The 18,004-nt window shown below is 41.2% G+C and overlaps 1 protein-coding gene across 1 annotated transcript; it reads left to right on the top strand.

Moving 5' to 3' along the window:
• Positions 1-540: 540 nt before the first annotated feature.
• LOC117715253 (secretoglobin family 2A member 2-like) lies at positions 541-4,136 on the top strand. Its single transcript, XM_034512359.1, has 3 exons — positions 541-598; positions 3,637-3,824; positions 4,095-4,136. Exons 1-3 carry the CDS (start codon positions 541-543, stop codon positions 4,134-4,136), a joined length of 288 nt encoding a protein of 95 aa, XP_034368250.1.
• The last annotated feature ends 13,868 nt before the right edge of the window (positions 4,137-18,004 follow it).

Consider the following 18,004-nt stretch of genomic DNA (forward strand, 5'->3'; position numbering starts at 1 on the left):
GTATGCCATAATGCACTCACCCCAATTGCTGAAATCAACAGAAAATGACAGACAAGGAATAAAGCAGCTTGAGGTTTGTAAGGGAGAAAAAGGGGACAGGAAAGAAAGAGAAAGAGGAACAAAATGAGGGATGATATTAACAAGGCAAATAAGGTGAGAAAATGATGAGGAGAATGGAGGAAGGGAAGGGGAGAAATGAGACCAACTTAAAAATTAGAACAGCAGATGATAAAATCAACCCACAGTGCTGTAATCTGCATTGGGCATTAGTAGCACTTACCAACACTTTACTGTTGCCATTCATCGTTAGTGATCCCCAGAGTCTCAAAAATCTGTTTCCTTGCTTTCTTCAAAGAAATCTGTTCTTTGGCTCTTCATTCTGGTGCAGTGCCATATTAAACATATGACTTGCATTCTTATTTATTGGATGAGATTAAGGTGGTTGCCTGAGCAATAAATAGAAGAACACAGGTCTCAACTCCAGAGAGTTTCCTGATTTCTGTCTTGGACAACAGACCAACCCACAGGGACTGCCTCAACATGAAGCTGGTGGTTCTGTTCATGTTGGTCACCATCCCCATTTGCTGCTATGCCAGTGGTAAGTTCTGCAGAGGGAAGAGTGCTTTCAGACCACATATTCCTACTGTGTCTTCCAGGAAGAAGTCATTGTACCTGAGCACTAGTGTAAAGTGTCTGATGTAGTAACTTCATGGATCAATATTAGTTCAAATAATAAAAAGGGTATCCTTATTTTGGGTTTGATTCCTGTGTTGTATCTGCATGTCATGTGTCAATACCATACAAAATGTTCCATTATGAAAACTGCTCTTTTAAAATCCATGGCAAGGCTCAGGTTTGATTATGAGATATTTCAGCAGTAAGGGATGACAATATAAATGTGGTCCCATAACACTGGACCCATATGGGTTTCCTGGAGGATGTATTCATGAGTCTCTCTAACTTCAGAATGAAATGGAAAAATTCCCAGTGGTGCTGCTTTCCCACTATAGCATCTAATGCCAGGGTAAAAAGCTTGGACATTATGAGACAGACACATGAGAGACTGTTCTGAATTCTTTTAGTGGTTCTTTATCTACATGTTCTTTGCATTCATGCTGGTAGGGAGGGCAGCTTGCATTGTTTCTGGGGGTTTCTTCCAGTAATGAATAATGAAAGCACTCCCACCAAAACCTGATCAAAGTACAGAGAATAAGTGACTGTTGAGTGCTCAGCCCTAACTGAGATATCTATCTCATATCCTCCTCTCCAAGACTCAGGAAACACTGTGGAAATGGGGGATGAAAGATTGTAAGAGCCAGAGGTCGGGGAGAACTGCTGCAAAATACTGTCTTCTAGACATGTGGTGGGCTGTTGTACTGATGAACTGAGAGGGGCAGTGTTTGTTTGCCCAGTACTTTCACAAGATCAAGCTGATTAGGCCCTACCCCTAATGGTGAAGATTTGGCAAGTGATTGGCTGCTGAGGGAGGAAGGGTCAATTTTCTTCAGGGTTGTGGCTCATGGTAGGTTTCCCATGGTCAAGTGGATGGCCTTATCTTATATCAGTGAAAAATGAACAACACTAATTATTCTCAGCATATTATTTTTAAAAGCAAAGAAGGATGAGACATGAGGTTGTGAGGAGGATGTGAGGGACATCTGGGAGGTACTGAAGGGGAGCAGAGAAGAATGGATATGATTGAAAAACATAACTCATATGTGAAATATTGAAGGCTATATAATAAAAAGGCTCTTGTCTGGGCAGCTATATGTTGAAACCACAGTAAAGCTTCTTTGTCATTTTAGGAGAAACAATCCCAGAGCAGATTTCCTGGTCCTCTGGTTCTTGCAATCTTTCTACTGCTCTACTATGATGCTTTCTGAGCCTGGGAACCGGGCACACTGTGATCAGATGTTCTCGGCATTTCAACTAGTTTTGGTTTTCTCTGTCTTTAAAAAAAAACTACAGGCAACTAAGGAATTCTAAGAGCTGGAGAAGTAACCTTTCCCAGGGATGAACTCCCTGATTGGTTATCTAATACCATAATCAGCCCTGAAATCATATGCGTACAAGTAACACTAAATGGATAGATAGATCGATAGGTAGATGATTGATAGATCTATAGCTGATAGATAGATAGATAGATAGATAGATAGATAGATAGATAGATAGATAGATAGATATAGATGGGACATGGAGGGGTTGGAGAGAAGAAAGGGAAAGGTGTTGGGGGCCAATTTTTAGCAGAAAGTGGCTATCAGCTTTGCAGCCATCTTGAGCCATATACCCTGACATGAGATTTAAATTACAATAGCCTACAACAGCTGAGAACACTCCGATAATCTTGGTTTAGATACCTTGAGATTAAAGGTGTGTGAGATTAAAGGTGTGTGACTTAATAGTATACTTAGAAGTATAGAGATCAGAGTTAGAGACAAGACCTAAGGGCATGATTAAAGGTGTAACTTAGAGGCGTGGCTTAGAAGTGAGACATATAAAAGGCAGAGACAGAACAGATCAGAATTGAGACGATAGAAGACATTAGTCAGACTATAGAAGACAGAACCAGAGATCAGAGAATATAGACTGAGATCAGAGAATATAGAGGGATCATCAGAGATGAATCTCAGACATTAGGTAGAATCTGCCGTCACCCTCGCTCTTGCTGAACCCCCGACCTGAAGACCGGAGCGGCAACTTGGGCCGGGATACAGTGGCCGCCCAAACGTGGGTCGGCCCGGGCCTCAACATTTTGCCTGGGCTGCAACATTTATTTTGGCCGCCCCAACTTGGGGCTAGTGCGGTCCCCAACAGAAAGGGAGAGATGATGTAATTATATTTTAATTTAAAAACACAAATTTAAAAATAAATATGGCGATCTGGGCAATGATGGTGCACATCTTTAATCCCAGCACTCAGGAGCAGAGGCAGGCAGATCTCTGAGTTCAAGGCCAGCTTGGTCTACAGAGTGTGTTCCAGGACAGTCAAGGCTACACAGAGAAACCCTGTCTCTCTAAAAAAAAGAATGTGATTGTTATAAGTGGCCCTCATGCAGTGTGGCTTGTAGAGTGTGCATTGTTTTTATTGCCTACTTTGGTACAGGTTAAAAGATGTGAAGGACTCAGTGAATTTTAAATAAGATTAAAGTCTAGAACTAGTTCAAGTAAATAAAAGTTCTGAGCTCCTTCCTGCCCCACTCCTAGTCTGACTGCATGAGTTTACTTCAAGTACTAGGGCCTCTGTTTATGTTGCTTTGTGATGCAGATGCTAGAGTTAACAGAGCAATATGGATAATATTTTAGATGTGATATTTATAAGATATTTGAACATATTCCATGATGTTTTCAAGATAGTAATGAAGGGTGTTTACCATGTCCAGCAAAACAGCCTGCCATCTCTTCAGTTTCCTTGTTAGAAAAGGTTGTGTGAGGTGTGACTTAGTTGTGGTAGGATGTTAGGGGCAGACTTTGCTTTTTATAAGTAGAATATCACAGCCTATATCTTCTGTCCCAGACTTGGCAGTGCCCCATCACCATTGCCAGTCTGTGTTTCCACTTGTTCTCAAGAACATGAATATTATGATAGGTAAGTGCTAATGAGGTCAAACCTCCATTGATGAATGTCATGTCTTTCAAGGTTCTGGCTGCAGTATTCTAGATAATATTATCAAAAGTACGATTAACTCATCTGTGTCTGCGAAGGACTATCTGGAATTGGTTGGTTTCGATCAACATGGACCGTATGTTAAAAAGGCCATTAAGGATTTCAAACAATGTTTTCTAGACCAATCTGAGGAGACTCTGGCCAATTTTCAAGTGATGATGGTAACTTTCAGTTTGTTTTCTTTTGCAAACTGTGAAATCACTAGTGTAAAGGCAAAAGGAGAGAACTAGCTCCCAACAGTTATTCCCTGACTTCCACACATGTGCATATACATGCACACCACTCACAAATACACATACTAATTATTATACAGTCTAAAAACTACTCAGAGAAAAATAAACAAAAATGCTAGCAAGAAAAATTAATTTTTAGCCTGTGACTTTTAAGGCACAACTCTAAATTTAAGACATCTCCTTGTTTTGGTTCTCCAGGATGCCATATATAACAGCTACGGCTGTCAACAGTCATCATAAACCTCCACAAGAACCTTGGCTCACAGAACTCCAGGAAACTGGCAACTGTCAAGCAGTCGATACCTCAAATCATAACTTTTCTTTCTTCATTCTTTATTTCTATCTATAAAGTGCAAGATAATTGTTGAAATCTCACATTTATTTCTTTCCATTTTATTAAATTAACTGCATACAATTCTCTGTTGTGTTATTTCATAAAAATAACCTAAACGGTCTGTGCTGTCTCACGCTTGGAGTTTTACACACACACACACACAGGTACATGTGTGCACACACACAGATAGCCATTAGGAAATGCCTGGGTATGGGAGTGAAGAAGGAAAAACACCTTCCTTGTTGCTACCCGTTCCTAGCCGCAGAAAGGAGCCACACCACACAACACGGGATTCTTCCCAACGCAGTTTACTCAGTAACCTTTTTACAATATCTCTCTGGAAGCCCCAGATCCCAGTTCCACATTCCCTTTTATCCCCATGCCTGGTCACTCAGAGGCTGCCACGTGGGCACACACCATTGGCACACGTCAAATGGCCTGATTCTGCGTGGCAGCAAGTTTGCACAGTAGTTCTGCGGATGTGGCTCTGACCCGGGTGTGTGAGGAAGTCAGGCGCCATTCATAAAATTTGGCAGGTGCCATTCATAAGCTTAGGCACCATTTTAGCTGGCCACCACACCCGCTCCCTACACTTCCTCACCAATCGTGAAAAAGCACTCCAGCTGCTCTCTTCCCCTCACCTTTGCACACACTGCACTTAGCCCTCCTGAGATCCTGGGGCTGGGAGGTTGGGAGGTTGGGTAACACACCTACTACAACCACTATTTTCACATTTTCTCCCTCTAAACTCCCTCCCCCAACACATCATTTTCTAAAAATCTTCATAATCCTTGTGCACATGAGTACTGGGCCAAGGAAATAGATTTCCTCCTTCTATTCCCTATATGGTGTTAGGATACTCTGCGTAGGAATTGAGGATTTCTGAATTTGAATAAAACAGTATATTCCTAGGTAAACTCTTATTTTTAGGCTCCATGTCTGACACATGCATGGTTTGGAAAAATATTGTATCTCATTAAATGCAACGAGAGTCTGAATTAAACCATTTCTTATCGGATTAAGTAATGCCAAGCAAGTCTTGTAGTTGTAATAAATGGGCTTCTTTTCTGTTTTGTTGTATTTTCTTTTTGCCAAAGATGATATGAATACAAATGAGTACTGAAAAAAGTTGCTGTGCCATCTTCAACTGTGAGTTTCCATTAGGCCAACACAGACTCAAGCCAGTATCCTGTGCTGGCTTTCTGCTTCAGTCACTGGTTGGAGCAGTCTTTCTACTATCTGTCCTGTTTAAGGATGTAGAAGGAATTGAAATAGAAATTACAGATTTTCTCATCCTAGCAAAATGTGACTATAAGTCTCATGGATATATTTCAGATCCAGGCAATGTCTGAAAATGGTGCAGACCAAAACAATCATGACTTTGTGAAACAGACCTGTACTTGGGAATGTATGCTATTTTCTTCTTCCTGGTCCCCTTCAACACTAAGAGGGTGCTCACCCACCTACCCACACCTATCTCACCATTCAAACATCCCCTTCTCTGGGGTATCAAGTCTCCACAGGACCAGAAAAGGCAGTCTCTGCTACATATGTAGCAGGGCCACAAACCAGCCTATATATGCTCTTTGGTCAGTGGCTTAGTCCCAAGGGAACTCTGAGGGGTCCAGATAGTTGATACCTTTGTTCTTCCTGTGGGGTTATAATCCTCTTCGGCTCTTTTAGTCCTTCTCATTACTCTTCCATAGGGGTCCCTGACCACAGTCCAATGGTTGGCTCTAAGTATCTGCATCTGTCTCTGTAAGGTATTGGTAGGGCCTCTCAGAGAACAGTAATGCCAGGCTCCTGTCTGCAAGCACCTAAATGGCATCAGCAATGGTGTCAGGGTTTGGTGTCTGCAGACGGGATGTATCCCTAGGTGGGGCAGTCTCTGAAGGGCCTTTCCTTCCATCTCTGACCCATTTTGTTGCTGCATTTCCTTTAGACAGGGACAATTCTGGATCAAAAATATTGAAATGGGTAGGTAGCTCCATCCCAAAACTAGGGGCCATGTGTATTTACTGGAGGTGGTCTTTTCAGGTTCTCTCTCCCATTTGTTGTATATTTTGGCTAAAGTCATTCCCAATGGGTCCTGGGAGCTTCTCACATCCCTGGTGTTTGGGACTTTCTAGAGGTCCCCCTCATTCCCCACCCAAACTGTTGCATATGTCTATTCATTCTACTGGCCCTCTGGGCTTCACTCCTGTTTCCTCCCATACATGGTCTTGCCCCATCTTTTGCCTCCCCATCCCCACCCAGGTCCCTCCCTCCTTCTGTCTCCTGTGATTATTTCCTTCCCCCTTCTAAGTGGGATTGAAGCATCCCCACTTGGGCTTTCCTTCTTGTTAAGCTTTATATACGTTGTGAGTTGTATTGTGGGTAGTCTGTACTTTATGGCTGATATCTAATTATCAGTGAGTACATACAATGTATGTCCTCTGGAGTGTTGGTTGATATTTTCTAACTCAGGATGATATTTTCCAGCTCCATTCATTTGGTTGATTTCAGCCCTGAGTTTGACTGTTTCCTTCTGTCTACTCCTCTTAGATGAGTTTTCTTCCTTTTGTTCTAGAGCTCTCAGGTGTGCTGTTAAATTGCTAGTGTAAGATCTCTCTAGTTTCTTTACCATGGTGCTTAGTGCTATGAATTTTCCTCGTAGCACTGCTTTCATTGTGTCCCATAATTTTGGATATGATGTGTCAACATTTTCATTAAATTCCATAAAGTCTTTTATATCTCTCTTTATTTCTTGCCTGACCAAGTTATCATTCAATAGACCGTTGATTAGTTTCCAGGTGTATGTGGGATTTCTGTTGTATTTGCTGTCAGTTAAGACCAGCCTTAGGCCATGGTGATCTGATAGGATGCATGGAATTAATTAATTCAATCTTCTTGTATCAGTTGAGGGCTCTTGTATCAGTTGAGGGCTGTTTTTTGATCAATTATATGGTCAATTTTGGAGAAGGTACCATGAGTTGCTGAGAAGAAGGTGTATTTTTTTTTTTTTTTGTTTTAGGGTGAAATGTTCTGTAGATATCTGTTAAATCCATTTGGTTTATAACCTCTATTAGTTTCACTGTGTCTCTGTTTTAGTTTCTGTTTCAATGACCTGTTCATTGGTAAGAATGGGGTGTTGAAATCCCCCACTATTTTTGTATGTCATTCAATGTGTGCTTTAAGATTTAGTAAAGTTTCTTTTATGAATGTGGGTGACCTTGCATTTGGAGGATAGATGTTTAGAATTGAGATTTTCTCTTGATTGATTTTCCCTCTGATGAATATGAAGTGTTCTTCCTCATCACACTTGATAACTTTTGGTTGAGTGTCTATTTTAATGAATATTAGGATGGCAACTCCAGCTTTTTTCCTGGGTCCATTTGCTTGGAAGATCTTTTTCCATCCTTTTACTCTGAGATAATGTCTGTGTTTATTATTGAGGTATGTTTCTTGTATGCAGCGAAATGCTGGGTCTTATTTGTGTATCCAGTCAATTAGCTTATGTTTTTTTATGGGTGAGTTGAGTTTGTTAATATTGAGAGATAGTAAAGACAAAGGAGTGCTGGTTCCTGATATGTTTGTTTTTGGAGTAGGCTTTATGTGCTTGTGGTTCTCTCCTTTTGGCTTTGTTGTGAGATTGCTTGATATCTTGTCTTTTTTTGGTGTAGGTACTTTGCTTGTGCTGGAATTTTCCTTCTAGGATCCTCTATAGGACTGGATTGGTACATAGATACTGTTTGAATTTGGTTTTGTCCTGGAATATTTTGTTTTCTCTATCAATGATTGAGAGTTTTGCTGGTTATAGCAGCCTGGGCTGGCATTTGTGTTCTCTTAGAGTTTGCATGACCTCTGACCAGGCTATTCTGGCCTTCAAAGTGTCTGTTGAGAAGTCTGATGTAGTTCTTATAGGTCTACCTTTGTATGTTACTTAGCCCCTTTCCCTTGCAGCTTTTAGTGTTATTTCTTCGTTCTGTGGGTTTAGTGTTTTAATTATTATGTGATGAGAGGACATTTTTTCTGGTCTCATGTATTTGGTGTTCTATAGGCTTCTTGTTCCTTTATGGTCATCTCTTTCTTTATGTTGTAGAAGTTTTCTTCTATGATTTTATTGGAGACATTTTCAGTTCCTTTGAGCTGGGAATATTTGTTCTCTTCTATTCCTATAATTCTTAGATTTCATGTTTTCACTCTGTCCTTAATTTCCTGGTTGCTTTGGGTTAGGAGTTTTTTATGTTTTGAATTTTTTTTGGCAGTTGTTGCAATCTCTTCTATGGTATCTTCTACATTTGATATTCCCTCTTCTATCTCTTGTATTCTGTTGGTGATACTTACATCTGTAATTTCTGACCTCTTTTCTAGGTTTCCATTTCCAGGTTTGCCTCCATTTGTATTTTCTTTATTGTTTCTACTTCTACTTTTAGGTCTTTGACTGCTTTATTCAATTCGTTCACCTGTTTGATTGGGTTTCCTGTATTTCTTTCATTGAGTTATTTATATCCTCCTTAAACAACTCTATTATCTTCATGAGATAGGATTTTAGGTCAGCTTCCTGATTTTTAAATGTGTTGGTGTATTCAAGGCTTGCTGTGGTGGAAGAATTGGGTTCTGATGATGCCCACATATGTGGGACCATGAAAAGATGGCTTGGTTTCTCATAGAACACTGGGTAGAGATAGCCGGAGACCCAAATGGTGTCCATGGCTGTGAGGGATTGCATATATTTTACCACGATTCCTGACCCCAGCATCCTGACACACGACAAAGACCTCCATTGAGCCACACCTTTCAGTCATAGGGCAATGCCCCTACCAGCCCCTCCACAGGTAGAGGGTAGGACTACAGGCCTCAGCATCAAGAGATTTCCATATTTTTGAGATACCTGAAGGCCAGAGGATGTAGCCAATTAAGTATTTCTTCCCAGACCCTCCTCCTTACAAATGGTATTTAACCAAAGGCCCACCCTAGAGGTGTGGGGAGTGCAGCCACATGCATCCACTTTCCACCATGTCAATAAACCTTGTAAAACCATGGAGTTACTTGTGTCTTTGGGGCCTGCAGTGGGGAACTGTGGAGAAGGTCTTCAACTATCAAGCCATCGTCTAATCTCCTGTGGAGTACTTCTTTGTGTTCCTGCCATGGAGGCCACTGATTTAAGCAAGCTAGCTGAGCCTTCAAGTAAGCCAAGCAAGTGCCCTAACCAGGAGTCTCTGACCCTTGGGGAGCTGTCAGGGCTTCAAGCCCTGCTTCTGCCAGACCTTCAGACTGAGATTTTTCCACATCTGGGCGGAGCCCTGAGCAACTTCTCACAGCCCAGCATTCACCCAGCAGTATGTGGAGGGAACTCAGTCAAATGTCCCATGCTTCTGCCTCCCTGAGCCATGGCAGACATGTGGGAACCACAACTTCACCCAACAGGACCCATACCTGCACACGCTCGAGCAATCAGCCCCACATACATATATTGGATTCTGTTGCCTATTTTCTTATACTTGCCTTTCACCATCTGGTTGTCCCTAGTGTTTGCTGGTCTGGGTGACTTTGTATAGAGTCTGCTTCTTTTGTCCCTGGTTTGCTTCTGGTCTTCTGGTAGTCCTGTGGCCCTGGCTATACCAGACCACCTGTGGGGTCTTCCAACTGGGGGCTCTTCAGAGGGGCAGAGAAGCTGCTGATCTCTTGCCCTGGCTGCAGTAGATCTCCTGGGAGGCCTTTGGAATGTTGGGTCTTTGGAGAAGCAGCCAGGCTGTTTTCCTGTGTGAAGATGTTCTCCAGGGGAGTGATTTATAGACTGTGTATTCTGTTTCCCCTTTGTACAGAGGAGCTCCTGGGATGCCTTCCATCTGTGATGTCTTCAGGGGAGCAGACAAGTTGGCAATCTATTGCTCAGTTGCCATGTGTGTAGCCTGAGATGCTAGTTGACCCTGAGTGCAGTGGATCTTCTGGGTTGGCTCAGGATATGGTGTCTCCAGGGGAACAGACTATTTAGCAGTCTGCCTAGCAGAAAGGATCAGGGAGAAGAGGAGGGGTTTTAGGTGGGGGTGGTAGGTAGGGTGGGGGCTTGGGTGGTGATGGTCTTGAGTTGATTGGGCTCCCAGCAGCAACTATGGGACTTCAGGATGGTTCTTACCAAATGCTCTGAGGGCAGCAGATCTTCTGGACTGGCTCAGGATATGGTGTCTCCCGAGGAGCAACTAGCTAGCCTTATATTTCATTGTTTCCAGTTAATTTTAATTACTTTTTATCTTCTTTTCCTATTTTCTCCAGTTTATCCCCAACTAAATTGAGAAAGGTTTTCTATCACACCAGGCTGTCTGATCTGTTCTATATTGATGCTGCATGTTGCAGTAACAACCTGCCAGCGAGGCAAGACGTGCCTACTGGTACAATAGTGAAATTGTTACAGGATTGCTAACTAATTTCTGATTGGTGTGAGGTCTGTTCCACATGAGGAAATATCAAACCTGTACCACAATCCTGGAAAAAATGTCATAGGCCTTACAGTAAGTAAAACCTATTAATGTGATTTTTAGATCCTTTCAAATTACCTTCTTTTACTCATAGACCTTGGCTTTCTTTAGCCTTGGTCAGAGAAGCTTCATACTGCAGTGGGCAGTAGAGAGATGTCCAACATGTCAAAGCATGAAGAATAAGATACTTAGTGCTCAGCCTTAAACAAAACACCTACATTTACCCCACTATCACTAAAACTCAGGAAACACCAAAGAAGAGATAGCAGAAAGAATGTAAGCATCAAAAGATGGGAAGGCGTGCTTTGAGATCCTGTCTCCCGGACTTGACACAGCTATCACATTCATGAACTCACAGCAGCTGTGGCCATTTGCACAGTCCTACACAAAGCCAGCCAAACTCCTGGCACAGAGGGCATAGATAATCTCTAGGCTGCAACCCTTACAAACAAACTATTGGCAGTTAGATAGTTTCTGAGAGATCAAGAATCATTTGTTAATGAATGTGTGACCACTGATAGTTTACCTATGCTTCAGTGGATGCTCCTATATCCATAAACACATAGGCAGAACTAACTGGACTCAATAGTTTATCCACAAATACTAAGATTTAAAATGTATTATTGTTTTGTATGTGTATGGATGCTTTGCTTGCATGTAAGTCTATATACTACATGTTTACATAGCGACCATAGAGAAGAGAAGAGGGCTGCAGATCCCCTAGACTTCAACCACACAATGTTGTGAGCTATTACATGGGTGCTAGGAATCCAATCCAAGTCTTCTAGAGGGCAACCAGTGCTCGTAATTGTTGAACCATCTCTCCAACCCTCTAAAATTTTATTTTTAAAGACATTAAGTTGGGAGGAGGTTTGGAGAATAGAGATTGTAGGTGAGAAATCAGGGGAAAATGTGATTTCCTTTCAGTTTGTAAATGTATGAAGTACTTGGTTTTGGACCCAGGACAAGGAACTGAGGTGCATATTTTACATACTAAAGTAGACCTGGCCTCCAGATTCTCCCAACATCCATCAGTCCCTACCTGGCATAACCTGGCCAGAACCCTGAATTTTCCAGTCCAGGCACTGGAGTGCCTTTCCCCTACAGGCTCCTTCTTGTACAAAACAGACATTTTGGTCTCTCTTCCTCTTCTTCTCTTCTCTCTAAGCATGCACCCTTTTCTCTCTTTCTCCATCCCTACCTCCCTCCTTTTTGCATGTTGACTTCTCTTGCCTTAGTACTTGGGGCCAGTGAACTTGTCCACCCAAGTGAAGCTTTCCATTAAACATACATTTAATGTAATCTAATCTGATTTGTATTGGCTCATTTCACCATCAGCAGAGAAATAACCTATCATGAAATACTAAGAAATATTTTAAAAGCATAAAAAATAAAAATACGCCCTTCTGCCGCATGCCCCTCTTCCAGCCTGAGGCCTGGGCCAGACCTCTGCCCAGCCAGCTTGTGAGTGCACCCCGGATTCTGCCAGACACATTCTGGGGGATCCATAGAACCCATAGCCAGCGCTAGCACTCCTCTTCCGCCGCACGCCCCTCTTCCGGTCTGAGGCCTGCTGGTGAGTGCACCCTGGTTACCACTGCCAGACACATTCTGGGGTCTCCACAGATCCCACAAACAGCTTTAGGTAGGAAAACCCACATACTACCCTGAGCTCATAGCTGGGTGCCCTGAGTGCTCAGAATCCAGCAGATACCCCCCCACCCCCGCCCCTGCCGGCTAGCACACCTCTTCTGCCCATCTCCTAGGTCTGAGGCCTAGACCAGACCTCTGCCAGGTCTGCAGTTGTGTGGACCCCGGATTCTGCCTGAAACATACAGGAAGGTCCACTCAACCCAGAGCCACAGAGGAACAACTGAACTCAGAGTGTCAGACAACATATCCTGAGATATTCAAGAGGAGACACGGCACCCAGAACAGCAGACAACTAGCTGGACTGCTACCTTGGAGGCACCATATCCTGAGGCATCCTAGAGATACCACCATAATCAGTGCAGCTGGAAAAAATCACAGAGACATCTGGACCCCTAGAAGACCAAACACAAGCGAGACAACTGGAAAGGCAGGCTTCAATCAGAGACAGAAGTACAGGTAGCACTAGATTTAACCAGATGGCAAAAGGCAGGCGAAAGAACATAAGCAACAGAAACCAAAGTTACATGGCATCATCAGAACCCAGTTCCCCCATCATAGCAAGCCCTGAATACCCCATCACACCAGAAAAGCAGGATTCAGAATTAAAATCACTTCTCATGATGATGATAGAGGACTTTAAGAAAGACATAAATAACACTCTCAAAGAACAGATAGAAACCCTTAAAGAGGAAACACAAAAATCCCTTAAGGAATTGCAAGAAAATGCAACCAAACGGGAAAAGGAATTAAACAAAACCACGCAGGATCTAAAAATGGAAGTAGAAAACAAAGAAATCACAAAGGGAGAATACCCTGGAGATAGAAAACTTAAAAAAACGATCAGGAGTCATAGACACAAGTATTACCAACAGAATACAAGAGATGGAAGAGAGAATCTCATGTGCAGAAGATACCATGGAAAACATTGACACAACTGTCAAAGAAAATGCAAAATACAAAAAGCTACTAACCCAAAATATACAAGAAATCCAAGACACAATGAGAAGGCCAAACCTAAGGATAATAGGAATAGATGAGGGGGAAGACTCCCAACTTAAAGGACCAGTAAATATCCTCAACAAAATTATAGAGGAAAACTTCCCTAACCTAAAGAAAGAGCTGTCCATAAATATACAAGAAGCCTACAGAACTCCAAATAGTTTAGCCCAGAAAAGAAATACTTCCCGCCACATAATAGTCAAAACAACAAATGTACAAAACAAAGAAAAAATACTAAAAGCAGTAAGAGAAAAAGGCAAAGTAACATATAAAGGCAGACCTATAAGAATTACACTAGACTTCTCACCAGAGACCATAAAAGCCAGAAGATCCTGGACTGATATCATACAGACCCTAAAAGAACATAAATGTCAGCCCAGACTACTATAACCAGCAAAACTGTCAATCATTATTGATGGAGAAACCAAAATATTCCATGACAAATCCAAATTTACACAGTATCTCAACACAAACCCAGCACTTCAAAGGATAATTGGTGGAAAACTCCATCACAAGGAGGGAAACTACAACCTAGAAAAAGCAGGAAAGTAATCTTCTAAAAACCGTAAAAGAAGGTAGCTACACAAACATATCTCCACTGCCAATAACAAAAATAACAGGAAACAACACTCATTTTTCCTTAATATCTCTTAATATCAATGGACTCAATTCTCCAGTAAAAAGACATAGACTATCAGACTGGATACGTAAACAGGACCCAACATTTTGCTGCATTCAGGAAACGCACCTCTGTGGAAAGGACAGACACTACCTCAGAGTAAAAGGTTGGAAAACAATCTTCCAAGCAAATGGTCCCAAGAAACAAGCTGGAGTAGCGATTCTAATATCAAATAAAATCAGTTTTCAACCAGAAGTAATCAAAAAAGATAAAGAAGGACACTTCATATTCATCAAAGGAAAATTGTACCAAGAGGAACTCGCAATTTTCAACATCTATGCCCCAAATGTAAGGGCACCCACATATATAAAAGACACTTTATTAAAGCTTAAAGCATACATTGCACCCTACACAATAATAGGGGGAGATTTCAATACCCCACTCTCAACTATGGACAGATCATGGAAACAGAAACTAAATCGAGACACAATGAAACTAACAGAAGTTATGAACCAATTGGACCTAACTGACATCTATAGAACATTTCATCCTAAAAAAAGAGAATATACCTTCTTCTCAGCACCTCATGGTACCTTCTCCAAAATAGACCATATAATTGGTCACAAAACAGGCCTCAACAGGTACAAAAAGATAGAAATAATCCCTAGTACCTTATCAGACCACCATGGATTAAGACTTGTCTTTGACATAGACAAAAACAACAGAAAGCCCACATACACTTGGCATCTGAACAATGCTCTACTCAATGATAACTTGGTCAAGGAAGAAATTAAGAAAGAAATTAAAGACTTTTTAGATTTAAATGAAAATGAGGACACATCACATCAAAACATGTGGGACTCATTGAAAGCAGTACTAAGAGGAAAAATCATAGCTCTAAGTGCTCACAAAAAGAAAGTGGAAAGAGCATACATTAACAACTTGACAGCAAACCTGAAAGCATTAGAACAAAAAGAAGCTAGTACACCTAAGAGGAGTAGACGGCAGGAAATAATCAAACTCAGGGCTGAAATCAACCAAGTTGAAACAAAAAGAACTATACAAATATCAACAAAACCAGGAGCTGGTTCTTTGAGAAAATCAACAAGATAGACAAACCCTTAGCCAGACTAACCAAAGGGCACAGAGACAGTATTCAAATTAATAAAATCAGGACTGAAAAGGGAGACATAACAACAGAAACAGAGGAAATTTAAAAAATCATCAGAGCCTACTACAAAGGCCTATACTCAACAAAATTGGAAAATCTGGAGGAAATGGACAATTTTCTAGATAGATACTAGGTATCAAAGTTAAAGGAGGAGCAGATAAACCACCCAAACAGTCCCATAACACCTAAAGAAATAGACACAGTCATTAAAAATCTTCCCACCAAAAAATGCCCGGGGCCAGATGGTTTCAGTGCAGAATTCTTTCAGACCTTCAAGGAAGACCTAATACCAATCCTCTTCAAGCTATTCCATCGAATAGAAACAGAAGGAACACTACCCAATTCATTCTATGAAGCTACCATTACACTCATACCTAAACCACAGAAAGACCCAACAAAGAAAGAGGACTACAGACCAATCTCTCTTATGAATATTGATGCAAAAATACTCAATAAAATTTTCACAAACTGAATCCAACAACACATCAAAACAATTATCCATCAAGATCAAGTAGGCTTTATCCCAGGAATGCAGGGATGGTTCAATATTCGGAAATCCATCAATGCAATCCACTACATAAATAAACTCAAAGAGAAAAACCACATGGTTATCTCACTAGACGCTGAGAAAGCATTTGACAAAATTCAACATCCCTTCATGTTAAAAGTCTTGGAAAGATCAGGAATTCAAGGCCCATATCTAAACATAGTAAAGGCAATATACAGCAAGCCAGTAGCCAACATCAAACTAAATGGAAACTTGAAGCAATCCCACTAAGATCAGGGACTAGGCAAGGCTGCCGACTCTCACCTTACCTATTCAATATAGTACTGGAAGTCTTAGCTAGAGCAATTAGACAACAAAAGGAAGTCAAAGGGATACAGATAGGAAAGGAAGAAGTTAAAATTTCACTATTTGCAGATGATATGATAGTATACTTAAGTGAACCTAAAACTTCCACCAGAGACTCCTAAACCTGATAAACAACTTTAGCAATGTGGCTGGATATAAAATCAACTCAAACAAATCAGTACCCTTCCTCTATTCAAAGGATAAACAGGCAGAGAAAGAAATTAGGGAAATGACACCCTTCACAATAGCCACAAATAAAATAAACTATCTTGGAGTGAATCTAACCAAGCAAGTGAAAGATCTGTATGACAAGAACTTCAAGTCTCTGAAGAAAGAAATTGAAGAAGATCTCAGAAGATGGAAAGATCTCCCATGCTCCTGGATTGACAGGATTAACTTAGTAAAAATGGCTATCCTGCCAAAAGCAATCTACAGATTCAATGCAATACCCATCAAAATTCCAAATCAATTCTTCATAGAGTTAGAAAGAGCAATTTACAAATTCATTTGGAATAACAAAAAAACATAGGATAGCTAGAACTATTCCCAACAATAAAGGAACCTCTGGGGGAATCACTATTCCGGACCTCAAACTGTACTACAGAGCAGTAGTGATAAAAACTGCAAGGTATTGGTACAGCGACAGACAGAATGTCAATGAAATAGAATTGAAGACCCAGAAATGAACCCACACACCTATGGTCACTTGATCTTTGACAAGGGAGCTAAATCCATCCAGTGGAAAAAGGACAGCATTTTCAACAAGTGGTGCTGGCTCAACTGGAGGTCAACATGTAGAAGAATGCAAATTAATCCATTCTTATCCCCTTGCCCAAAGCTCAACTCCAAGTGGATAAAGGATCTTCACATAAAGCCAGATACACTGAAGCTATTAGAAGAGAAGTTGGGGAAGACCCTCGAATACCTAGGTACAGGGGAAAAGTTCCTGAACAGAACACCAATGGCTTATGCTCTAAGATCAAGAATCAACAAATGGCACCTCATCAAATTGCAAAGCTTCTGTAAGGCAAAGGACACTGTCAACATGACAAAATGGCAACCAACAGATTGGGAAAAGATCATTACCAATCCTACATCTGATAGGGGGCTAATATCGAATATTTACAAAGAACTCAAGAAATTAGACGCCAAACAACAAAATAACCCCATTAAAAATGGGGTACAGAGCTAAACAAAGAATTCTCAACTGAGGAAACTCGAATGGCAGAGAAGCACCTTAAGAAATGCTCAACATCCTTAGTCATCAGGGAAATGCAAATCAAAACAACACTGAGATACCACCTCACACCAGTCAGAATGGTTAAGATCAAAAACTCAGGTGATAGTAGATGCTGGTGAGGATGTGAAGAAAAAGGAGCACTCCTGCATTGTTGGTGGGGTTGCAAACTGGTACAACCACTTTGGAAGTCAGTCTGGCGGTTCCTCAGAAAATTGGACATAGCACTACTTGAGGACCCAGCTCTACCACTCCTGGGCATATACCCAGAAAATGCCCCAACAAATAACAAAGACATATGCTCCACTATGTTCATAGCAGCCTTATTTATAATAGCCAGAAGCTGGAAAGAACCCAGATGCCCTTCAACAGAGGAATGGATACAAAAAATGTGGTACATTTACACAATGGAATATTACTCAGCTATTAAAAATAATGAATTTGGAAAATTCTTAGGTAAATGGATGGAACTAGAAAATATCATCCTGAGTGAGGTAACCCAATCACAAAAGAACACACATCGTATTTACTCACTGATAAACGGAGATTAGCCCAAAAATGTGAAACAACAAAGATTCAACTACCAGACGACATGAAGCTCATGAAGAAGAAAGAACAAGTGAGGATGCCTAGGTCTTTCTTAGAAGGAGTAACTAAATACCCAAGGGAGCAAATATGGAGACAAAGTGGGGGACAGAAACTGAAGGGGTGGTTGTAGGGAGACCATTCCATCTGGGTATCCATTCCATGGGCAGTCACCAAAAATAGACGCTGATAGGGATGT

This window comes from Arvicanthis niloticus, chromosome 1 (assembly GCF_011762505.2).
Source record: "Arvicanthis niloticus isolate mArvNil1 chromosome 1, mArvNil1.pat.X, whole genome shotgun sequence".
Classification (NCBI taxonomy): domain Eukaryota; kingdom Metazoa; phylum Chordata; class Mammalia; order Rodentia; family Muridae; genus Arvicanthis; species Arvicanthis niloticus.